Here is a 26,311-nt window from a genome sequence, read left to right as displayed (position 1 = left end):
TCTCATCTCAGACATACTTCGGGGGGGGGGGGGAAGTAGACCAAATAATTTTCTAAAATAAAGAACAAGTGGGGTGAGGGGGGAAAGGTAGGACTAAAATTTGACTAATTTTTTTAATTAATTAAAACAACTGGGTAAGGAAAAAGTGGTAGGACTAGATTAAATAAAATTATAATTGAATAATCATATGAAATTTACTTATTTGATTAATCAGACCTATATTGTATATGAGTTAAAAACAAACCCATTGAAGCATGTCCCATCAACACTAACATGTCCCATCAACACAAAGATTTCTGCTTCTGCAGAAATATCCCATGCATGCATCTGCTAAATGTATTCTAAAAGTTCCCCCAACCCTTCGGAGCAGATGAGGGGCAAGCACAGGAAGAGGAAGGAAAGATCATTGTGGAAGCGTAATGCTTGCGCTGCTAGGATGCATTTGATGGGTGCTACCCATTCGCAGGACCGGATTTAGGTTTGATGAGGCTCTAAGCTACTGAAGGTAATGGGGCCCTTTTTAAGTCCAGCTGTCCTTTGTCAACAACGAATTGTCACTGTTTTTGTGTTGAATATATGCTATATTGTAATTTATGGACCTAATAGGTATCTAAAGCCATTTGCACATATTTTATTTTATCAAAGTAATTGTTGAACTTATCTTAAATTTTGGAAATGTACTTCCAGTTGTTGTTGTTTTTAATTGGGGGGGGGCCGAGAGACTGGCTAAACTATAGCTTGTTTAGCTTATACGTAAATCCAGCACTGCCCATATGCTGTTTTCAGGTGATACAAATCCAGCATGTTATCTTGGAAGAAGCACTGTGGTTGGGGAGCATTTAAGTGAGGAGAAAATGACATTTGCCATGTGCAGTTGGCATTTTTCAAACAAACCACACTTATCCCATTTGTTGGTCCCTATGATATAGCAATCGTCTGGCTAAGCAAAAGCGGATGTTTACAAATTCCTCCTCGCAGCTGCATCCAAGAAGGGAGGGAAAGTTCGCAAACTCGAGGCCCGCTGTCTCTTGTTCTCATCAAACAAAACTGTGTTTTTTGTTTTTATTAGTGTGGCATCCAAACACAAGTACAGTCATACCTCGGTTTAAGTACACTTCGGTTTGAGCACTTTCAGTTTAAGTACTCCGCGGTCCCGTCTTGAACAGATTAATCCACTTTCCATTACTTTCAATGGGAAAGTTCACTTCAGGTTAAGTACGCTTCAGGTTAAGTACGGACTTCCAGAACCAATTACACTCATACTTAGGGTTAAGTACGCTTCAGGTTGAGTACTCTGCGGACCCGTCTGGAATGGATTAATCCACTTTCCATTACTTTCAATGGGAAAGTTCGCTTCAGGTTAAGTACGCTTCAGGTTAAGTACGGACTTCCAGAACCAATTGTGTACTTAAACTGAGGTACCACTGTAAAGTAAGCTGGCGTTTCCTCTTCAGCCAGAACCCACCTCTTTGCAACTAAATACAACATGAATTCGAAGCGTTCACCTACTCCCAACTTTTTTTTAAAGTAGCCCATGACAGTAACAAGCCTGTGAACATGCTCTCCATCTCATTACCTCTGTATATGATTCATTTCAAAGCTTCACCTTGGAAAGCCCACAAAAATTTGCACAGCCATGATGATTTTTTGGCCTTGAAAAAGAATGGGGGGGGGGAGAGAAGATGTCCCTCCCCGCCAACAGTTAGGTTAGTTCCCTTTCCCCAACTGTAAATCGAGTCTCCCCATTCTCTGTGTCCACAAAAAAAGCATAACAGGGACTCGCCCTCTCCCCCCTGAAAAAATCAGTTATGTGCTGACTAGAATTTGCTCTCTGTGGCAATGCAGTGAGCGTCCCTGCTAAAGATCTAGCAGCTTCTGTTTACTGTGATAGCACAAATAATGATTCATGATGGCCGCTCAGGAAAAATAAAAATAAAAAGCCTGCTCCAAACCTTCAAAGTTGTCGCCTGTGATAAAGGGCCTCGTGGATTAATTACATCAGTTATGGGCTTAATGCTGCCACCATTTCCGACAGGCCTGCTGTTTGTCACAAGGCCTCGGGCTTCTCGGCCTACCTTTGTTCAGCTTGCTTAGGCCTAACTCCTCAACCAAGGCCTTGTCTCAGCCCTGGGCTCTGAGTTGCCACCTCCTAAAGTGGCTGCTTTGAAGTGAACCTTCCAGAAGTCTAGTCATGTGATAGGAGTTTCCTTCTAAGTTTTTTTTTTTAATCACCAGGATAAGAGAAGGACAAAACTAATGCTGGCAAGGTTGCAGGAATCCTGGGAACTGGAGTACAAGGCAACAGAGGCCTGCTCTTAAAACCAAAAGATTTGCAGCAGGGGCAGACCTTCGGGTTTCGAGTTTCAGTGGTGCCCTGTGCGACGTCAAAATTTGGGGCTCCCCACTACCTCACCCCACCTCTCTGGCTGCATTCAAAACAATAGCTGCGGCACCCCCAAGGCTTCGCGCCCAATGTGGCTGAACCCTCCCCTAAATCTGCCCTGGGATTGCAGAATGAATTTCCAGAAATTGCTGGAAGGAGAGGCGGATGCAATTGGCCAAGGAAAGAGAGAGAACTAACTGCACTATTATAGACATCGGTTCTGCCGAAGGGCTGGGCAATAAGTCACTTGTGGACAGCTAAGTTAGTTGCTGGAGGCTGTTTTTGAACCGCAGACTCCCAGAAAAAAGAGATGGTGCTCAAATGCACCACTTTTCCTTTGCAAAAGAGAGTTGTTTCCATGTAGCTGGCTAGAACAGCAGACACCATTAACATAATGCTCTGCCACACTGGAACTGGGATTTTAATAGAAGGATTTCGACAGAAGGTTCTTTTCAAGCCTAAATCATACCCAGGGGTGGGAAGGGCATATTACATGCTGGGTGGAAAGGTGGGAACCTTTCCTGTTCAGCTGCATGGAAGATGTTCATTCCTTATTCGTTACATTCCCAAAGGTTGGGGATAACTCAACTTTCAAATGGTGCCTATCTTCAGCCGCTGACTCATCTCCTTTTATTCTTATTGGCTCCAATCAGCAGAAAGGTTGAGAATGCTTCTCTGTGCCTAAAAAGAACTCCCTTTTCAAAAACACAGAAAATTTGACAGGAAGTTTTGTTTTTTTTGGCAATTCTTACTGTCTCCTTCACAGGGCTATTGAAATGGAATCTGGATTAGCTTTGCTCATTTGATTTAGAAGGCGCAACAAGGATCTTCCTTGTAGGAATATGGTATACCACCTCCTTGTGGTAGCACGCATGAAGCTGCGGTTACATTGGAAAGATGCAGACAGATGTTATGTCCACAAGTGATATGACAGGATATGGTTGTGGGCTTTGACTAATAAACTTATGCAATGCTGTAGAGTGATTTGTGAAGAAACAAAAAATGATACTTTTGATGCTGGTTTATGTTTATTTCTTGTAACTCGCTTCTTTTTAGCTTCTTTATTTAACTTAAAGGTAAAGGGACCCCTGACCATTAGGTCCAGTCGTGACCGACTCTGGGGTTGCGCGCTCATCTCGCATATTGGCCGAGGCAGCCGGCGTATAGCTTCCAGGTCATGTGGCCAGCATGACAAAGCCGCTTCTGGCAAACCAGAGCAGCACATGGAAACGCCGTTTACCTTCCCGCTGTAGCAGTTCCTATTTATCTACTTGCATTTTGACGTGCTTTCGAACTGCTAGGTTGGCAGGAGCTGGGACCAAGCAACGGGAGCTCACCCCGTCACAGGGATTCGAACCGCCGACCTTCTGATCAGCAAGCCCTAGGCTCAGTGGTTTAACCACATGCTATTACTTTCTGACACATCATGACTGTTTTTTTGCTTTGTATCTGGTGACCAGTACCCATTATTTGTTCTTTGTTTTGTTTCATGTTATTCCTAATAAAAACAGTATTAAAAATGAAACCCCGTCTTCATGTGGGTGACTCTAGGACACTGGGGTCAGGGACCCTTCTACAAAAATAGTAACGAAGTCTTCAACCTGTGACCCCAGACCACTTGATTCAGTGCTGTTTTTAATATGGTAACTTGTATGTTTCTTAATACTTATAATGGGTTGGTGTGTTTTTAAGCTGTTTCTCTTTATAATTCATGTTGTGAGCTGCCTTGGACCTTACACTGGAATAAAGGTGGGGTATAAAGAAATAATATTGATAATAAAAAATAAAAAAGTAATCCAACAAGAACCGTGTGGTTGGATTATCACTTGCAACAAATCAAAGGTTAGATGAAATGGCATTGAGTTTCATGTTAAACTCTCGCCACTGCTGTTAGCACCTACTTGCTCTTGATTTTCACATTCGCTCAAAGTTTTTTGCCAGATTAGGCAGTAAAAAAAATAATTATGATCTATAAATAAATCAGAAGAGACCCAGCAGGACAGGTTAAAATAGAGACAGTGTTGCTTTGAGAATGATTTCTCTAGCTTCATCTCTTATCACATCACCAGAATAACACGACCCAGGTGAAGGTATTTTTTTATCATTATTTTAGCTCAGGAGCTAACATGGAAAATGTTGCCTAGCAACCCAATATCTATTGCAAATTGGAGAAGAAAGGATCCTCCATTAATTCATTGTGACAGATTCAGAGTAACTCAGATTCAGAATAACAGAATATTTTTATCCATCTCCTATAATATCTTCTCCCATTCTTTCACACTCAGCTCCCCACCCACAACAGATTCTTTCATCCCTCCCCTCCTTGGTTCTGTTGCCTTCATGTCATCTTCCTAGAAATTGCATTTCTGTTGACTGATACAACAGTTCAACAACATGAGATTTGAAATCTAGACTGTGTGCACATTAGCACCTTCAAACATGAGGTAGCCCCACCACAACCACATGCCTCAAGTCGCTTTTAACATTACCGTACACATCAGAGAGGGAGCAGGTATGTATCCATTCAATGCACATTACCATATTTTGTTTTTCCCAACCAACTTCCTATACAATGAGCTGTCATCAGCATGTGTGCAATGGCTGTCTTTAAACACCTCTGCTTAACCGCAGCTTAAGTTTTCAAATCAGATGGAAGCTGGCTTGAGGACCATACAGCAATATTTCTCAAGAAAATAAGGGATTCATGTGGATTATGGATAACATTGTGTGTTTATTTTCCAAGTTATGCATTTATATATACATGTTTTTTAAGTCCTGCAGAAATCTACGAGGATTGCAGATACAGCTGCTTTTGCTTATTAGTAAAAAAGGAACCATACAAAGGTTAACGACTATTGGCTGCCATAAGTTGTACAATAACTTTAAAATTAAGTTAAGATTACATTTAGAGTACAATATTCTACATGGTTACTCAGAACTTCCTAAGCCTCGAGTTAGGCTGCAATTGTAAACACAAATGATGAGCAACCTGTGGCCCTCCAGATGTTGCTGGACTACAATGTCAATCATCCCTGACCACTTGGCCATGCTATCTGAGGGTAGCAGGAGTTGGAGTCCAACAATACCTGGAGGTCACAGGTCCCCCATCCCTCCTCTATGCACTTACTTGGAGTCAGCCGCCCCGTTGCCCATGCTGAACACAAGAGAACCTGCTTCTGGTTGATCATGCACAGGACTGCAGAGTTAAAAGAAGGATTTTGCAGCCAGCTGTGCAAATTTAGTTGGCAAAGTGTTAAACAGACGGAAGATCTCTCTTTAAGGCACTTGATCTATCATCTTACAAACTCAATTTGTCAGGGTTCTCATGAACCAAACCTGGTTTTGTTTGTTTTGGTAAATTTCTAGTTTCCACATGATTGGCGGCATGTAACATAAGCTGAAGAACAGCAAAGCCTGTTCAAGTGGCAGGTATGTTTAAAAACCAAACTGGTTCTCAAAATATATTTGGAAATGAAGCTTAATGCTTGCACAAATACTTCATGAATAATTCAAAAGCTTATCATTATCACAAACCTAGAAAGGACATTTGTAAGTCCGTTTTGAGGAAAGGAAGTGGTTATTTAAACAGGTTTACATATTTTATTCAGCTGAATAAATGTGTTCAATTGTGTATAGCTAAAACAGGATAAAAGGCACCAGTTCTTTAAAACATATGCAATATATATTCACTTCTGTACTACAGTGCTCATAACTCAAATGAAAACTGTTTTATGGCACAGTAATCTTTGGTGTGTGCAACTTGACCACGGGTATATAGTTTAAGTGCATATCAGTGGCTGCTTAAAAGAAACATCCTTTTAAATATATTAATGCAACAGCAACCCTACAGTACATTATGCAAAACTGATTATACATTTTAATATACTTTTTCATTGATTAAGCAATGATCAGTTTTCAACTTCGCTTTCATTAAAAAAGGGGGAGGGTGATCGACATTTCATCATAGAGAACTGTGAAGAATTTCTTCTTGTATCTTCAGTTTCACATAAAGCCAGAGCTGAAACAGAAAGAGGCGTATCAGGTGTGCCTTTATCCACAGAGAGCAAAGACTATTTACAGTATTAAAGCTTCCATCTTCAATGTGTTCATATTTACTTTGATAATTCCCAACTAGACAAAACTTGAACCGGCTTAAATGTAGGGAAATATCACATGGTATAGCCTTCAATTTTCATTTTGTTTTCTACAACTGTTAGCTGTTGTGTTGAAAGTGTGAAATATAAATCATGTAAAACAGGCATAGGCAAACTCGGCCCTCCAGACGTTTTGGGACTACAATTCCCATCATCCCTGACCACTGGTCCTGTTAGCTAGGAATGATGGGAGTTGTAGTCCCAAAACATCTGGAGGGCCGAGTTTGCCTATGCCTGATGTAAAATAAGTCTTTAATCTGACATTCTTGGAACATACTTGCTATGTTAGTATCAAAACTATGTTACTCAGCTGACAGTAATCTTCTGCCAGCAGAATGGAGAACAAAAGCCATTTTAAGGAAATCTTCCTCCCCCTAGCAGCCCCACTCATACCCCTAAATCTTCCCCAGAGAGTAGGGAGACCTCCGGAGCAGATTTGGTGGAGGGCAGAGAAAAGGGAGGTCCCACTGCACAAGCCGATTTCCATTGCAGAAGTGGGCAGACATCATTGGATGGCTCCCTACTTTCACTACTGAGAAGATAGGAAATGTTCTCATTGAACGATTTCATAACTTAAAAGCGCACATTTCTATTGTGAAAACCATTAATAAAAATTTGCTTTACATGCAGTGATTCCTTGCAGCAGTTGAGATTTTGGGCAGAACAGTGGCTCATATCCAACATTGGTTATACTCAGAGCAGACCCACAGAAATCACTGGGCTAAAAATAAGTTGCCTGTTGATTTCAATGAGTCTACTCAGAACATGTTGGATACCACCCAGTGAGTGCAACAGCTGCCAATACACAATACAGATTTAGATTGTTTACTATTCCATAACAGCTTCTGCCACGACCACCAAACTACAAAAGCTGTTGGGAATTTCAATAGCATTCTCTGGAATGAAAAATTCAAGTATTAAGCACATTGTGAACATACGAATCTGTTTTCAATGACTTGCAAAACTAACATACCCTAACCATACAACATTTGCAAACTACTTCCAAGCTCTAGTCACGGTGTTCTTTCCCTTTCTAATTTCTTTCTCTCTCTCTCAGTTCCTGTATATTCACAACTTCCTGATCTCCGATATCAAAACACAGCAGCTCAAGCCGAAAATCCTGTTTCCTTTGGGGGGGGGGGGGCAGACATAAAAAGAAGAGTTTTCATAAAAGTGCCTGATGATATCAATAAGAAAACCTCAAACAACTTGCAACAAAATTTACTTATTTTTCATACTTCATGGCTGAATTTATACTACTTAAAATATTCATCTGAATTGGACAGTTTACCCTAAATCCTAAGATCCTCTGAAACCGATTACTTACTTTTTCCGATCCTTGTCTTTTTTTAAACCAACTGTGGGTGTGGGGGGCAGGGCCCTCCCTTGGAGTATGTCTGAAGCAGCTTTTCTTTTACCGAATGCACTCATTTCATCCTCCAGGAGCTTTCTTTTCTCCTCCACTTTCATCCTCTCTTCTTGATGAAGCCGTTTTAAATGTTCAAACTTCACTTGTAGCTAAAGTAGAGAGAAAAAATGTCATTTCTGCCACAAGGTGGCACTTAGCATACCATCCTCGGTAATCACACAACAGAATACAGAGACTGATTTCCTAAGAGTCAGAGTTTTGAGTTTCACTTCCTAATTTATTGACATTACGCACACCTGCACTCACAGTAAAATCCTAACTATTTCTGAATTCAGTAGGGCTTACTCCAAGGTGATTAGGGTTAGGAATGCAACCTAGAGCCTTTTACAATATCAATGCCTTAGATTTAAATCCTTTTTAAGGACAAATGCAGAAAAGAGTACATTAAGTAATTCAAGTAGGATTATTCCATACTCGGCTTTCCTTTTCTTGGTAAATGGAGAACAGGTCAAAATCTCAAAAAGAAAAGAAAAGAAAAGAAAAGAAAAGAAAAGAAAAGAAAAGAAAAGAAAAGAAGAAGAAGAAGAAGAAGAAGAAGAAGAAGAAGAAGAAGTTGTTTATGAGCTACAGTGGTACCTCCGGTTGCAAATGGGATCCGTTCCAGAGGTCCGGCTGTATCTCAAAGTTTTCGCAACCCGAGAGACCGCTTCTGCGCATGCGGCGAAACACTTCTGGGTTTGCCGCTTTCGCAACCCGAAGTTTATGTTACCCAAGGGTAACGTAACCTGAGGTTCCACTGTATTTTTAAGAAAATTCGCCAAAATATAAACTTCAGACATGGGTTGCCATACATCCAGATTTTCCCAGACATTTCAGCGATTTCCACCCCGACACTGCTTCCTGGCTATGTCTGGGAAATTACAGGTGTATGGCAACCCTAGATTTCTACCTCGAAGAGTCCCATCTTTCAATATGCATATAATACTTGGAGAAACTATGGCTTTGGGTCAATAGTGTATTCCCAGCTTGAAGGGACTGACCTCTTAATCCTGCTAAAGTCAATTTTTGAGGCCACTGAGCAATTATAAATTGCTGGCTTATACTGTAACCCTCTTTAAAGTCAACAGGGAGTTGCCATCTTAGATATACACGAACGCTTAGATTAGTGCCTTCTCCTGTTCCAATCAGCTGGGAAGCAAAACAGGACCATCCACGGAAACGCTAGCAGTTTCTGCATAATCAGAGGACTTTATCTATATCAAGCATCCCCAAACTGCGCCCCTCCAGATGTTTTTGCCTACAACTCCCATGATCCCTAGCTAACAGGACCAGTGGTCAGGGATGATGGGAATTGTAGTCCCAAAACATCTAGAGGGCAGAGTTTGGGGATGCCTGATCTATATGTACATAAAAGTTATATTTGTAAACCAAATAAACCTTCTTTTGGGGGGGGGGGAGTCAGCCAACCCTCAGCCAGAGCTCAGAACCTAACCACAGAACCTCATTTGCTCCAATTCTGCCTCTACACGGGAAAAAGTGCATAACTCTTCCAAGAAACCTTTTGCTGAAGTTCCCGATTGGCTCCCACTGCATGCACAAGGAAGAGGAGGAAGAACTCTGTGACCCAAGGTGATGCTTTGGGAAAGAAGGAGGGTGGAGGCACCATGTGCTTACAAACACTTGCACAGCACAATATTTTGTTCCAAGTCCTACTGGTCCTAATCTAGTTCCAGCCATGATCAGGATCCAGAGAATGCCCTTACATAAACAGGACAGAGCACATACAGCCAAAGCTATTCTTTTTTTGCTGCCAAAGAGACAAACCATAGTTCAGTGGAAACAACAAACAAAGTTCCAATTTGTGCATGCGATTCTCTTCAGTGCATTATTTTGCTGTAACCTAGCCAACCTATTCTGTTTATTTCTTAATCACAATATTTAACCTGTTCACACTACCACTGCAACCAGATCAAATTCAGAACAGCAGGCAGGCACTCTTACTTCTCGCTCAGCTTCCTTCAGCAGTGCTTCTTTCTCCTTGACCCTCTGAACGAACATCTGCCTCATCTCCTCTTCTTTCTGCTGCAATTCACCAAGGAATTCATGCCGCTTGGCTTCGTAAGTCTCCTGTAGACTGAGGATCATGAAATGTAAGCAGTCTTTGTCGCTTGTAAAAGGCAAAAGCATGCAATTTTTACTGTATTCCAACAATTTTATGCATATTTTCTTCATTTATCTCTTTACTATACTGTAATCCTTTCAAGTAACATATGCACAAAGTCATTAGTTAATTTGATCTTAATCTTAATAGCAAGAATACAGACCAGTTCTTCACCAAGCAACGTTGCAGTTCTGAGCTCAATTAGAGGAAAAGGCAGCACAGGTTATTCAAGTTGTAACAAGGGAGGTAAACAGCACTTCACATTTGGTTTCAACAAAAAGATTCCAGAGCCTTTGAAAAGCTTCATTTGAGATGTCCTCTGACCCGTAACAGTTGTAGCAAGGTAATGCTCCCTTGTGACAATGACCTGCATTTCAGGAACTATGCAAGGTCAGTCTGCCATGTGCAAAATGAACAGAACAGGCACTCACATTACCATAAATACAATGTGCACAGACTTAAAAGCACAGATTATGGGGATTGAGAAAGTTTTCCGATTTCAACTAATATCCTCTTTTCTTACAGTAGTTAGATTCAATCTCACTACAGTATTTAAAAGACGTTACCATTTTAGAACTTTCACCACAACAAATTCAAGTCCATAAGGGGCTAAAAGGTCCACATGACCTAACAATTAAAACAAAATTTTAAAAGCATGAATAATAAACGCAAACAAATTATTCTGCAAAGAGGACAGGTTGTGGACAGGTGTCACCAAGTAGCCTTCCAATAGCTGGAAATAAATACACAGGTCTCACATCAAGGAAATCCTAATGCTATAATCCATGCAAAATTATGCAAATTGATTCCATTTCCAGAATTGCTTTATTTTTGCATAAATGAATGCTTATTTATGTCAAGGTTTTGTAGAATTTTTCTCTTATTGTGAGGTGTGAAGGAAGAACATTTCAGTCTTTCCTGTTGGGTTTTGAGTTCTTAAATTGTTCCTTTTTTGCTTTAAAGGCTCTTGTGAGGATCAAAAGTTTACAGAGAAGTTTTGCTTATGAGGATTAAGCAGCCCTGTTAAGCAGCTCATCCGAAGAACCTGGCGACTGAGCCAGGCTGTGGGAGTTGCTGCAGAGGTGTCAGTCTGCCTAGTCCTGCAAGTCTCCATAGGCTGGGTGAGCAGTTTGCCTGCCTCCCACCTTCTCCTCCAATCAGCGTGATCAGCAGAGCTGTGAATGCAGAGGTGACCCCACTGCTCTGTTGTGTCACTCCCCAGCCAGGATTTGGATTGCAGTCGAACACTCCTCTGCCAACTAGCTAAAAGATTGGCAGGGGCATGAAAATATTGTAGATAAGTCAAGCGAGAAGACAGGGTAGCTATTCAGCAGCCTATAGCATCAGAAACTAGAAGAGGTGAATTTAAAGACCTGCGATGAAGAAAGTGACTGAAACACTGAAAAAGCTTGAACACTGCAAAAGCATTACAAGAGTGGAAAGGAGCGAAAACAGGAAAAGGTCCCAGAAGCTAAAGTGAGGGATGCAAATGGATAACTATTGCAGTCCAGAATAGATGGGCTTAGCTGGATGTGTTCATCTCTGTTTATGTTATTTTTAAACCCTAACACACGCACCCCGCAATAAATAGTTTTCTCAAAAACTATTTAACTTCTTGCCTTACCAAATTCTTAAATAACAACATAAATTGCTTTGGGGGAAATTGGTCTGAGACATTAACCCCATGTCTATGTGTCATACTACTATAACAGGTTGAGCCAACCGATATAAAGAATAAATACCAGTCAAACTGAGCAGTATCAATGTTGTAGGGCAGGTGTTGAGAAATTCAGGGGGCCTGCAATTCAGAGGTTCACCCAATGTCTCCATTTGTGCCATCCTTCAGTCCTTATTTTGAGGCAAAAGAATGTGGGACATTGCCTACAACGTGCTGTGAGCAGTGGGGGAAATGTCTGAAGTCTGGTGCCTTACCACAGTATTTTATTGTGGCCAAAGTGCACGTCAGCTCTAAAAATGTATCATGATGCGACATGCAGCAATATTATGAATAGAATGCAGGGCAGTAAATGAATCGTGGCGAAGTGGGCAAAGCCCCCTGCATGAGTGGCTGTGGGATTTCATTCTTAAGCCTTGACCCTAAACTCGGAGGTAAGCCTGACTGATAGAAAGGGAACTTGATTCTGGAGTTCACAAGGGCACTAAACCTCTGAATGGTTTTTCAAAAACAAAGTCAGCCAATGCTGCATACAGAATACATATAGAATGTTATTTTCTCATTGTTTTCCAATTATTCTCTTCTTCACATGCCAGGTCTGGAATCTCTTCTCTCACTCTTTTTTTATTATAAAAAAACTTCCTCTTAGAATGCTGGAAGTGTCCTTCCTTCCTTGCACAACCACAGCTTGATATTCTCACAGCTGTTCTCGCAACAAAGTCACTTTCCAGTAAAAGAGACTACTCTGAATCAGGCAAAGAATAAAACTTGCTGATCTTACGGCTGAAAGCAGATTCCAGTATCACCCTAATAAATAGAATGAAAACAGCCAGAGGTCTTCCAAATATCCCACTCCTGGCATCTATTAAGGAGCAACGATACCTTTGAATTTAGAATTTTGTGTGTGTGTGTGTGTGTGTATGTGTGTGTGGAACTCAGTTATTTAGATACCACTGGTTTTTGTTTTCACCAGGAGCAAGGAACCCTGGCCTTCCAGATGTTGTTAGACACCTAACTCCCATCAGCCCAGCCAACATGGCCAATGGTCAGTGCTGCTGGTAGTACAGTGGAACCACGGTTTATGAACACCTCGGTTTACGAATTTTCGGTTCATGAACACCGTGGACCCATCTGGAACGGATTAATTCACTTTCCATTACTTTCAATGGGAAAGTTCGCTTCAGTTTATGAACGCTTCAGTTTATGGACAGACTTCCGGAACCAATTACACCCATGCTTCGGGTTAAGTACGCTTCAGGTTGAGTACTCCGTGGACCCATCTGGAACGGATTAATCCACTTTCCATTACTTTCAATGGGAAAGTTCGCTTCAGTTTATGAACGCTTCAGTTTAAGTACTCCGCGGACCGTCTGGAACAGATTAATCCACTTTCCATTACTTTCAATGGGAAAGTTCGCTTCAGTTTATGAACGCTTCAGTTTATGAACAGACTTCCGGAACTAATTGTGTTCATAAACTGAGGTACCACTGTATAGTGCAGCTAAACATCTGGAGGGCCAAAGATTCCACATTCCTGCTTTACACCCTGACTAGTTCAGCACTGCCACCTTGATTTCAAACTCTTAAGAATTGCTGAAGACTGTACAAATTGCCCAGGGATTTGGGATCCCTCCCTCCCTAGAGATTATGTCTGAAGAGAAGTATGGAATACCATATTGTCAGCAATAGTCTGAGTCTTGGCAATCCTGCCATAGTCTGATCCTTAAATAGATAAGCTGATACACACTTGCCCAAAGACTTTTTGCTCCCCAATGAATTGCACAACATCAACTGGCATTTCCTGTCAGTGCAATAACATATGGAAAGGGCCTATCTTGGCTTTTCACAGAAACCCAGTCAGTACCTGCAGAGTAAATATCAAGGACTCGGCTACACAGCTACAAATAAAACGTTTTAAGTGTGTTGTAAAGTGAAATATACAAATCTGACACTAGATGGTGACGGTGAGCTATGGCAAATTCAGTGTATTTTTCAGAACTTTTTTTAAAAAGCATTTTCACAGCATTTTTGTGTATGCGTGTGCAGATTCCACCCAAGTCACTTTTGGTGCCAGTGAATTCCAATCCACTCAGTTATTGCTTAAACTTCTTCTGCACAGGCATCAACAACACAACTTTAGGTGTTTAGGTGTTAGTAACAGGAGAGGAAGGACAGTAGGAATGAAACACAAAGAAGAAAGTTTATAGAGAAAGTTTTTACTTACATTAGTCGGAAAGACAAAAGGAAAGGAAAAGAAGATAGTGGAAGAACTGGCACTGCCAAAAAGGAATTCTGAAAGAAATTAGAAAATGTCTTAGGTTTACCTTCCTGCCTGAGAATACAATTACCTTGGACCACTTCAGTAGAGGATAATGCAAGGACTCGCCATTCCTCAAGCCACTCTCAACTAAAAAAGCACCATTTCTACTTCTGTCAGCATCGTGCTCAGTTAAGAAGCAGTAACACCAATATTGCTGCAGCACCACGGAAGGAAACCTTGTGCCCTCTGATGCAACCTCCAACATCAGTGCTGCGCTCCTGAGCCAGAGGTATATCACAGGTGACTGTCGTAATCTGACCAGGGCATCATTCAGTATGGCAATAGAGTTCCTTGGGCTATAATCCACTGCTGCACCTGAAAGCCAGATATCCCCTGCCGATTTGCTTTCCAATTTTAGCACTAATGCAACTCTTGCTGCCACCATGGTATATTTCGAACTGCCTAATCACCGCTGAACTAGGGATAGCCCCAACAGCATTCAGAATGATGACTAGCTAAGTGCTTGAAGTAAATGAGTAAGAGATTTAGTTTTATGCAATATTTTTCAAATGCTACGTTTCCCCAACCTGCTGCTACAATTAAGGGGCCATGTAAGAGAGGTGGGGAGATAAACGTTTTAATTGTTGAAAACATCGGGAAGGCTCACTCACTTACCTGACAGGTTTGTTTTCTTGATCGGTGTCTCGGAAGCCCATCTCTTCCAATTTGCACCGCCGGTACAGTTCGTAGTGGCGCACATGAGTCTGCTCTCTCAAGTCTTCCATATTTGTACAAATCAGCATTTCCCGAAGTTTCACAAAATCACAGTGGTTCTCATTTTCCACTAATGAAACAAAATAAGGCATTATTTGCATACCATTCGCATCTACTATGCCATGTTTCCAAAACAGCACTTGCACAAGTACTTCCTATTTCACTACCTTGCACTATGCCCCAAGGATACTGGCGAGCTTTTACTATTTTGTTTCCGATCTTGACTTCTTCCGTACTCCCCACTACAGCAAATGGCAGGTGTCCCTGTGAAACAGAGTAAATAAAGTTGCATTGCTATCAGCTCAATAAATATATTAAAAAGTACAATATAAACAATAACATATAACCTAATTACATGAAAGATAACTGCACCCTTTAAGAACATGGAAGTGCCTCTGTGAAATATAGAAATAGTTCAGAATTTAAGAAGCAGTTAAATACCATTAGGGGGAAACGGGGATTTTTTAACATTCCTGCCCTAGTTTCAAGATGTCAGTCTTTGCAACCAGTATAGTGCCATGTCCCACTCAAAAGAATTTTCTTCAGGGTCTATTTTGTTATCAAAATCCCTTGTCTGAGTGAGATGTATCCACTATAGCTATAATGGCAAACAATTGTCAGTACAGATTTCTTTGAATATGTTGTTGTGGGGTCAGTGAAGTACTTACATTCATGCTGGCATTAATTTTGGCAATGCTCTCATCATCTGTTGGAAACTGGTATATCTGGACTCCATTACTGACCAGCTCACTCATAATTTTGATCTTAAATTTCTGCAGTTCAGATTTAGAAATTGTATCTGCTTTGGCTATAAGTGGAATAATGTTCACCTATTTAAAGAAGTAAGAAGTATGTAGTTGTGATATACGTTCTTGTCAAATTCCTGCATGTAATTTCTTAGACACAAATTATCATGATCACTTAATAGGCTCTTACAACAAGATACTCGGTTACTGACTCAACCAGGAAGCCTCTTCAGTACTACAAGGTACTTCAGAGAAAACTCAAGCAAAGAACCTATAGTTTTCGTTTATCTGTAATGTCATTTGGACCTTGATCCACATTAACTAAAACCATACATTCGGCATAATACCCATTTTACCAGAAATTATACTAAAACTTTACCTGTTAATAATGAGCTATCCAAAAGGATGAACATAAAAAATATGACAGCAATTCAGGAATATTTTAAAACTTTTTCTTTTACTACTAAGGAATCTGTTTACTTTTCAGAGGGAAAGGTGAGATCTTAGTTATATTATGCTTTATGTTTAATGAACTACCTAACAAAACAGTAATGATCTTCACAAAGGGTCTTTTGCTAGCAATTTGCACTCCAGTAAAATGCTCTGCAACTTTTAAATAAATTCCTTATCTCTGGAAGTGTTTGCTCTTTTGCCTCCTGATTTATAAGTTAAAATGATCTTGAGCTTCTAAATAAGTGCTGGCAATCATAACCAATTTCAAATACAGTACTAGATATAGGATTAATCCTAGCTTTCCTGTCTGCTTGCCATCCGGTTAAAGTTATAGGAAAGACTATTTATATTGCTGCTTGTATAATGTTTATTTTGTGCTTGTTCCACATTTCTAGATGTTTTCCTCTGACTCAGCTACAAGCTAAAAAAGAAATCAGATCTACGTCTTTCACACCTGTTTTTTTTAATAAAAAAACCTGACTTCCTAGCTAATTAGGTGAGTCATTGGTGAATCCTCAATTAAAGCTTCTCCAGCTACCCTCATTAAGAAATATAAGCGGAAGAGTTAAGAAAATGAGTGGAAGGGTTGGGCAAAATTGTGGGACCTGGGTAGAGTTGATGGTGTGGTGAAGGGGACAGAGTCAGATTGAAAGTGACTTCATTTGTGTCCCTCTCCACAGGGCCGTCTGAAGCATATCTGGCACTGTGGTGCGAAGATCCCTCCGGCGGCGCCCCCCCCCCCCCCGTTTCCCAGCACAGCGGCCCGGCGGATTGCACCACCCAGCCTTGCTTTACAGCCGGCCCTGCCTCTCCAGTTCCTTGTTCAACTAAGACCACTCCTATACTTCCTCTGGTTGCTACCAATCGGCATTCTCCTGGCAATTTAGGCTAATGATAAAGCATTTGAGGCATTTACCTACCTTGAGTTTCACAATTCATGACGATACATTGCCGATTTAGAAAAGTCATTGCTTTAAATAGAACTAGCTGAACCTGGGATTTAATTATTTAAACATGTGCAGAAGACTCTGTTCTTGGATTTTAAATTAATTTTACACTCCCTCTGAGGAGTACTTGTTTTAGTTAATGGCACTTGTATCTCAAAAAAAAAAAGTATGAAAGGCTGTTATTTTATTTAACATGGAACATCTTGCGCAACGAAAAGGCAGAGGAAAGGCCGCTGAACTAAATGCTAAATGGATTAATTTAAAGCCTCACCCCCAGAAGTCAAAATGTTTACCTAGACCATATCAATATAAATCTAAAATTTGAAATAGTCTAGTTTGAATTAGCTACGGCCCAACAACGTCATGAACTTCTCTGTAAATAAAGAGCTACAAACCCCAGCTGCACATATGCAGGAGCAGAACTGACTCACTGTTGGCAATGGTGTAAAAAAAACACGCTATGTGCTTACACAGCTCCATCTGCCATTGCTGGCAGTGACAGCTCCATACACACATACGGCTTGGGTTGACAGTCATAACCAAGGACGTGGATCATAAAAATCTAGATGCTTTGACCCATACTAGGGATTCATTAGAAAATGCAGCAAGTCAGCAGGTCATGCGCTCTATAGAATTGAGCCACCTAAATTTTTTGTTCACCTTTCATTAAGATGATATGCACACTCAGAGCTTAACTATACACGAACTACTCTTTTATCTGAAATGATAACTGTGAAAAATTGTTTAAACATCCACCCTGGGGAGTTGATATGAATTCCAATTGCCTAATAAATCTGTTCTAATTTCATCTGATTTTAGAGATCACGTTTCCACGCACAAAACCCAGCAACTGTTTAGGCAAAGTCTACTGTTCCTGTTTTCTTTTTAACATGTGACTTCTAAAATGAGATAAAATTAAATCTAGAGTTGGGATTTCTAATAACCAGAAAATAAACATGCAATTGGTCACAACTATCTAGCTTGCCGATACCAGCTGCTTCAATTGTTTTCCTACATTCCTCACTGTCTTACTGATTGTGAAGTGCAATTGCATGAATCTATAAAAAGAGCAGGACAAGTATCTTGAAATGCTGCCTTTGTTTTTCAGTACAATTTATCTCTACAACGTTTTTAGAGGAGCAAAGATCAATATATTATTACTGTATTCTCATCTGGCAGATTCTTAAGATGCATTTTTCAGACTAAATACATGTCAGGGTCTGTACTGAAATATCAATATGAGCTATAGTCATAGATTTTTAAGAAGCAGTAATAACAAGGATGTAAAAAGACCACATTTCCTGATGGGCAAAATTAATATAAAGTAAATTCAAAGCAATGTATAGTAAGCCCGCAACTTACACAAGGATTAAATTCTGGGGATCATGCCTAAGGCCAAAATCACATCTAGTCAAAACACATTGGGTGCAATGGCAGGTGGGATTGCCAAAGTTCGTCCCCTTTTAGATTTTTAAAAACATTTTGCCAAGTGTGTAAAGCTAAATGAGCACAAGATAAATGCACATAAGTTATGGGCTTACTGTACATACTTCTCCTTAAACTAGCCTTTCTTAACCATACCTTGTAGTTACTGTCTTTTGACTGTTTTATCCCCATAGGTAGGCTAGTAGACCTTTTCCTACTAAAAAAAAGTTTCCCTATGTTCCAGTCACTTCCCCAAGAATAGGCCTAGGGCATGAAATCACCAAATAGGTGACCAAAACCAGGTTTCTAGTCAGGGAGAGGTAAGAATGCATAGATATTTCATCGCATCTAGTCACCAATTTCACCTTAGGCATCATTGCCTCTCTACAACTCTGTTATGAAGCTCTATAATCCCTTTGCTTGTTCAAAGGCAAAAATAACTTTATCCTGAGTTTTCTTCAAAGTAACAGGCTTTTAAAAACTGAACATGACGAACGATGTTTAAGTAAGCTTTGGACAGGGGAAAGGCTTACTCAAGTTCACTTACCCAATGCTTATTTTTATTGAAATCTTTATTCGTCCTTGACAACAATATAATAAAAGACTGTATTGCAGTTAAAACGGCATGTTAAATGTATTTTCATAATGCTGCTATATATTTTTAAAGGCCCCTGTGAATACTCTTAAGAGTTCAGCTGCAAGAAAGATTATTGCTATTTTTTTTCCTAAAGCTGGCATTAACATCTTACCTTGCTATCAAGATTTTTCATGGTTAATAAATCAAGACTTTTGAGGGAATGCCCTGTGGGTGAAATAAAGTAGAGGCACACGTGGATGCGAGTGTCGTGGTAATTATATAAGGAGCGTTTAATTTTCAGCTCTTCCTGGAGGTAAGACTCAAACTGTGCATCTATGTAATCCACTATTGGCTGGTAGCTGGAAAGAGGAGGGGAAATATAATATTAGAAGACAGAGGTGAGTTTCACTCTAATACATGAGCCCATGTCCCCATTTGCCCACAGAGGCCTTCACTGAGGCCCTCAGGGTCCCCTATCCCACAACAGCTGAAATTAGGCTTGAAAGAAGCATTCGGCTGTCACCAGTAGAATAGGTTGTGATATATACTTGGTTGTGGTGTTTGTGGTGCCCACAACAGTTTCTCAATTTGCAAATGGGCCCATGCACCCCAAAAAGTTGTTGACCCCTGCTATCCACAAGCTGTCAAAGGCACATTAAACACCAGTGGCATTAACTCAATCACACTTTTAGTCAGTTCTTCTCTATATTAGTTTCTCAGAGTAATAATATTCTAATCATAAGGACAGCTCATCCTGAATAAAAAAATAACAAAGGCACAGGCACAGAAATCCATGCATTTTGGCTAGGTTTGGCAGACTATCCTGGTTCAGGTGTTGCCATAAAACTGTCCCAGAAGGACTGGGTGTTGCGTTGACATCACCTTGCACTGAGCCTGAGAGGTGCTTTCCTCTGAAGTTCAAAGTCAATGATCATCCCATGTTGTGTGGTGGGCAGCACGAGCTGCTCATGTACTCATCACTGCCTAGCACTGGCAGATGCTGAGAGGAAGAAGAGGAAGCTGAAGAAGACACGGGATCTTTCACGCAGTGCAACATTTCGGCAAGCACCTTTGAAGTGCACCACCCCACCTTCTTCCTGAGCTTAGAGCTGTGTCAAGCACTCCACGGCTGCTTCCTCACCGTCATCCCTCATCCATCCTCCTGGCTCCCCGAATGCTTTCACAGCCACTTCTCCCCTTCTCGCCACTTACAGTGAGAAACAAGCTGCTGCTTCTACCTCTTCCCTCTTCAGACTCTGAGCCAGGCATAGGCAAACACGGCCCTCCAGATGTTTTGGGACTACAGCTCCCATCATCCCAGGCTAACAGGACCAGTGGTCAGGGATGATGGGAATGGTAGTCTCAAAACATCTGGAGGGCCGAGTTTCTGAGCATTAGGCAAAGCTCCTACCGCTGCTGATCATACAGCACATAACCCTGTTACAATCAGCTCTGACTGGAAGGGGTGGGGAAGCCTTGGAAGAGCCCAGTGCTTGTTTACAGGCAACCGATGCTTACCACTGAAAAATGCCAGGAGGCGAGGGAGGCTGGTCAGCACCAGTTGGGGCTAAGAATGGGTTAAATGGGAGCTGGAAAGAGACAGGAGCACACAAATTTGACAAGGGGTGGCCTGTCCCATTTTGCTGACCGAGGCGAAGGGTGCCACCCAGCATACATTGCCCTTGCCGCAGCCTCGCATATCGGGGTTGTGCAACTGCAGCTTCCAAGCTCTGATGAGATTTCCAGAGGCCACCAGGTAATTTCACAGGAATCTCATGAGATCCCACTGGAAACCACCGCAGCCGCTTCTCCTCGCTTTGGCAGCAGGTGCCCCTTGGATTCTGCCATCTGAAGCAACACCTCAGTCTGCCACATGGGTGGGACCACCCTGCAGCTTAGGGTGGTGGGGGTGGCTTGTCACACTCACCAGAAGGGCAAGTGCCCCTTGCTTTGGTGAGCAGATTTAGGAATGGTTGAGAATCCTGCACAAATTAAATGCACGGCCTTGACCACAACTGTTCCATGGTGTGCATGTTTTTTATTTATGCATGCATTTATTAAATTTGTATTTTAGTTCCATACATCCCAGGAACTAGCTTCTATTACTTTTTTTTATTCAAAATATTTATTCATGGCCGTTCATCAAAAAAAGTTGACAGGGTGCTGTACAGAAGTGCGAATAAAGCTTTAACACAAAAAAAATTAAAATAAAATAAAACATAACGTAGTAAAACAGGCAAAATTAAAATAAAATAAAATCATTGGATTATTTTAATTAATCCTAAGAAAATGGCCAGAGTCCAAAGAGCTGTTCATCTAGCCAAAAGGGACTTCGTTTGTTTTTAACAGCTGTTCTTACATGACAGATGGCAGACTGCTTTCAGCTGCCCAGTGGAAAAAAATTAGACATTACAACGGTCACAAAAAAGCCTTTGGGCAAGCATACAGTAGGCTTTTGGATCCTGACCATTGCCTCTAGGATTGGAGTGTTTTTCTAAAATAATCTGTTGATAAAATGATAGTAGATTTATTTTTTGATTTAAAATAAATGTTTCCCAGACTAGCCTGTATAAATGGGCAATTTCTCTAAATATTATGTTCAATGTATTGTTGTTTAACATTTGTATTGCAAGCTTCCCAGAGATTTCTAACAGAGGGGAAGTGGGTAAACAATGTCAAAAAATAAAATAGAATCAGAAATACTATCAATACCACCCACTTGTCAGAGCCAAGTTGACATGTCACAGGGCAAATTAAGAGGACATTATTTATGTGAACAGATACTAACCTATCTTCCTTATTTATCTGGTCACCAAATCCAACAGTATTGACAATGGTCAGCTTCAGTCGAACATTGCTTTCTTGGAGTTCGTATGTCTCAGCTTTAAGTCTTACATTTGGCTGAAAGTGTGTTGACACACGGTCATCAAAACTGGTATTAAACAAACTATCAGTCAAAGTTGATTTCCCAATTCCTGTCTCACCTAAAATTGAAGACAGGTAAACATGTACTCATATGAAACAAACTAGAGAAATTTCACTGCAAAATAAAGAAGTTTCTCACATTGGGGTGGGGGAGGGAGAAATGAAAAAAGTTATTCGTTATAATTTAATGCAGGGTTTATTCAGAGAAAACATAATCTTTCTGCCTTTTTTGTAGCTGTATCTGATCACTATGTCATTTCCCATAAAGGCACACACTCTGCTTCCTCTCATCCATATTTGTATTTCCCGCTTCACCCTCAATCTGTTTTTTTCACTCTATGGGAATAACATTCATACCATAGTGGTTTATGACAGGTTGGTAGCTTATTTGAGAGCAAAACTCCTACTAAGTAACTCAACTCAGCCTATAGCGTTCTCTATACACCTTATTATCTTTCTAAAGAGACTATCATGAGAAAACAAGGCTGTTGGCTATTTCTTGTTCTCGGAAAATTTGGGGGTGGGATGAGGCTTGGATTAACAGTCTGTGGCCAAGTCATAGTACTCATGCCACAGTGTTGGCAAGGCTGTTTTTCAGAATATTTCCTCCAACATGTCCCCCCCTGCAAACCTTTAGGGGCTTGGAGCAATACTCTAGCTCAATCTTCAGCCCCAATTTAGAACTTAATCTGTTTATCTGAACCGGTACTAGAAGCCTGACAACAAGATATAAATGCATTGCTACACTCTTAACTGGGCCAAATGCTAGCAGCACATGCTAACTGGGGTAGCAAACATGGGGCCATTCAAATGTTGAGCACTACAATTCCCATAATCTCTAATCCAGGCATAAGCTCCCATCATCCCTGACCACTGGTCCTGTTAGCTATCTCTAGCTAATAGGACCAGTGGTCAGGGATGATGGGAGTTGTAGTCCCAAAACATCTGGAAGGCCGAGTTTGCCTATGCCTGCTTTAATCATTGTTGGGGCTGATGGGAAATGCAATCCAAAGTATCTGGAGAGCACTACACAGTAGTAGACTGCTTCAGATCAGATACAAGAATTTCACCAAAAGCTGAAGCATCGTTTGGGGCGGGGTGGCGGTGCTGGAGCAAATTTCCATTTTCAAGTAGAGTGCAACCATTCTGGGAAAGAGTATTTACAGAAATAAGCAAAATCACAAATCAGAACATACAATGTAATCCGAGCCTACGTTTATTAACAATTTTCAAAGATATTCAGCTTAATTTATTATACAAGGAACTTGTTACTTTTCTTCTGTTGACAATACGATTACTTGTAGCAAAGAATTGGAAAGGACTTGATCACCTGCACATCTCAAATGGAAACAGAACGTATGGACAACTGAGAAAAATCTGAGAAAAATAACTCAGGGGGGTATGTGCCTTGAACAATGCGTCCGATATGGATGATTTTGTTGAAATATTATAAAATATTCCATTGAACACCCTGGTGACTGGCACGCACTGACCATGAACATGGACTTATGGGGAAATATTGTTCTGTTAATGTTTACATTGGTATTTTTGAAAACCAATAAAAATCTTAATAACAATAACAACAACTTTCAAGTATATTGCTAAATACAAGAGTATGCATATTGCATCTTTTAAATAGGTCTGGAAAGAACATGTGAATCAGTGTGACACTACTTCTAACAATAAATGAGTAGTAACCCGTTAAAAGATAACCAACAGTTTTGTGAAAACATAAATTTTGAAAACATAGTTAAGGATCATAAAAATAGCATAATTAAGCCCAATTACATAATATACTATCCTGCAGGCAATAGTCAATGGAAAAAGGAATGGCAACAACTTAGTCCCTTCTCACACCTTCAGATTTTCCATAAGAATGAGATTTAAAATGAAATCATTCATAATGTTGATAACTGTTTTACTTACCAATACAGAGAATGTTGAAGCAGAACCCCTGATGGGTAGATTTATTAACCAACTGATCTGGCAAACTATCGAAACCAACATGACCAGACAAGGATAAGGGTCGGCAACCCTGCTGTAGAAAAAGAGTACAGTGAATCAGGATAAAAGATTGCAATGTTATTATAACTACCAGTGATTCATTGCCAAGCTTTTTAATTAAAAAAATACAAGTAAATAAATAACCATCATGAAATATACAAAAATAACCTGCCTGACCCATCCCAAGCTCCTGAATAAAAAAATGCAATTGTTAGCCAAGAACATAACCAATAAATGCATACAAAATTTCACTAAAAATCATTGTCTTTTTGTTGTCCATTTAAAGCCTGTACTTGTTTGGTAAGTTTTTCCCTTGGAGCAATGGGCCAAATTTGTTGCTGCCAACAGTCTATTGATAAATTGTGCAAGCTCTTCCATTTGCATGCAACTAGTTGCCTCACTGCCACCAATAAAGATGTCATAAGCTCTTTATGTAGCAAGTCTCCATTCTTCCAATCAGAGCTAATTGTGGGGCACAAAGGGCTGACTGTGTTGAGTCACTGTGCTAATCTCCTGAAAGATGTTTATAGCATCACATAATCACCAAATGTGGTAGATGGGGCCAATCTGGTCACATTCCCTTCAACAGAGGGGTGCGGCTGATTTTACTGCACCTCTGTGGTGTCGGGAACCATCTATGAAAGAGCTTAAAAGTTGTTTCTCTAGTTTTAGCCAATATCAGTAATAGAGCTTTTTCAGCTCACACATCGCAAAGGTCTAACCATTGCAGTTCCTTCTCCAAGTCAGGTACCATCTATGAAAGACACCCCCCAGTCAGGCAAAGACAATCAAGGAGAGAGGGAAGCAAGGTTGGTGGGAGATGTGGCTTTGTGAGAGTTTCAAGAGCCAGACAGGGAGGGCTGAAGGGCCTGAGGTTCACCATCTCTGATCTAGTTGCAAGGAAGAGGAAAACCTAAAAGAAGGGTACAGGAGTCAATAAGGTAAAGGTAAAGGGACCCCTGACCATTATGTCCAGTCGTGACCGACTCTGGGGTTGCGGTGCTCATCTTGCGTTATTGGCCGAGGGAGCCGGCGTACAGCTTCCGGGTCATGTGGCCAGCATGACTAAGCCGCTTCTGGCAAACAAGAGCAGCACATGGAAACGCCGTTTACCTTCCCGCTGTAGCGGTTCCTATTTATCTACTTGCATTTTGACGTGCTTTCGAACTGCTAGGTTGGCAGGGAGTCAATACCCATTTTTTAAAAAACTTTGTGCCCCTCAGAACATTGTTTTTTTTAAAGAAAAATACAGATGTACCTTGGAAGTCAAATGGAAACCATTCCAGAAGTCCGTTTGACTTCCAAAATGTCCGGGAACCGAGGCGCGGCTTCCGATTGGCTGCAAGAAGCTCCTGCAGCCAATCAGAAGCCGCGGAAGCCCCCCAGGACGTTCAGCTACCAAAAGAACGTTCAAACACCAAAACAATCACTTCCGGCTTTCGATCATTCGGGAGCCAAAATGTTTGGCAACTAAGTCATTTGAATTACAAGGTACGACTGTACTGCTATTCCCCACAAGACACAGGCTCCTCTACCTGAATTCTACTGGCATGCACAGAGAAGTAAGCAGAGGCTGCTATCTCACTTAACATTGGACTTTGGGGAAGACTTGGAAAGGCACTCGCAGAGCATCTGCTTTCCTTGAAGATCAACACAAAGTGCGATGAATCCCCTTTCCCTTCTCTGCCTCATCTGCACATGCAGATAAGTTCAGGAAGAACCAAGGGCTTCAGAAAAGGAGGATTACATTGGGAATCCTAGTGAGCTGCCTTCCCAACATCTTGTGCAAACAAGATGCTAACCCCTTCCCTTTCCTTAAGCCTCTATACATGCAGAGGACAGAAAAGAGGTCTGTTGTCCCCCTTATACATCTGGCACTGATGAAAATCCCTCCCCCTCCAAGTTCTTTGCAACATGTGCCAAACTAAAGAGTGGTGATCTTTGTGCTGTGAGCCAGGGCGCAAGTGGCTGCCAGAGGGGAGTGGTTACTACAGCTGACTCAATTTGTAGACTCCTGCTAGTACAGCACTGGGTAAGTTGAAAGAAGATCTTTACCATTTTGATCAGTGTACATATCTGATACACAAAAAATATGCTGCATATCACACGCTACTGTACGTACTTTCCCAAGTGACCTTTAAAACCATGATAAAGAGCCACTTTCACTCTTTATGAATTCTGGCTTATTGTGATGTGCAGATCTTTAAAAAAATGTAATATAAACACCAACAACTAGGAAACACTGGCGTGCAAGTGCTCCAGTTGGAGAACAGCCTTTATCAAAGATGTCATGGACTTTGAAGGCACGTTTGGCAAACCCTCACCGTGATCAACTACAGCCTGGAAACCTATGTTCCCACTGTGGAAGGACGTGTGGATCCAGAATTGGCCTCCACAGTCACTTACGGACTCAACTGCTAAGATTGTGTTCATGGAAGACAATCTTACTTGGCTACGT

The 26,311-nt window shown here is 41.0% G+C and overlaps 1 protein-coding gene across 3 annotated transcripts in view; it reads right to left on the bottom strand.

Annotated features, from left to right (window-relative positions):
* Nucleotides 1-5,094: 5,094 nt before the first annotated feature.
* LOC118085187 (septin-10) overlaps nucleotides 5,095-26,311 on the bottom strand; it is a 54,685-nt gene continuing 33,468 nt past the window's right edge. For 2 of the 3 annotated variants that reach the window (XM_060273398.1, XM_035115528.2), the window contains exons 3-11: nucleotides 23,776-23,887; nucleotides 21,713-21,908; nucleotides 19,097-19,283; nucleotides 15,445-15,606; nucleotides 14,944-15,040; nucleotides 14,678-14,846; nucleotides 9,908-10,040; nucleotides 7,865-8,055; nucleotides 5,095-6,401 (exon numbers count right to left, since the gene is read on the bottom strand). In XM_060273398.1, the coding sequence (XP_060129381.1) occupies nucleotides 6,386-6,401; nucleotides 7,865-8,055; nucleotides 9,908-10,040; nucleotides 14,678-14,846; nucleotides 14,944-15,040; nucleotides 15,445-15,606; nucleotides 19,097-19,283; nucleotides 21,713-21,908; nucleotides 23,776-23,887 (1,263 nt within the window). In that variant the 3' untranslated portion in view covers nucleotides 5,095-6,385. The remainder of the gene's footprint in view (nucleotides 6,402-7,864; nucleotides 8,056-9,907; nucleotides 10,041-14,677; nucleotides 14,847-14,943; nucleotides 15,041-15,444; nucleotides 15,607-19,096; nucleotides 19,284-21,712; nucleotides 21,909-23,775; nucleotides 23,888-26,311) is intronic. The other variant, XM_060273397.1, reaches the window with a different exon arrangement.

This window comes from Zootoca vivipara, chromosome 4, assembly GCF_963506605.1.
Source record: "Zootoca vivipara chromosome 4, rZooViv1.1, whole genome shotgun sequence".
In the NCBI taxonomy this organism is placed as follows: domain Eukaryota; kingdom Metazoa; phylum Chordata; class Lepidosauria; order Squamata; family Lacertidae; genus Zootoca; species Zootoca vivipara.
The sequence above is the reverse complement of the archived record's forward strand: the minus strand, read 5'-3'. Positions and strand labels throughout refer to the sequence as shown.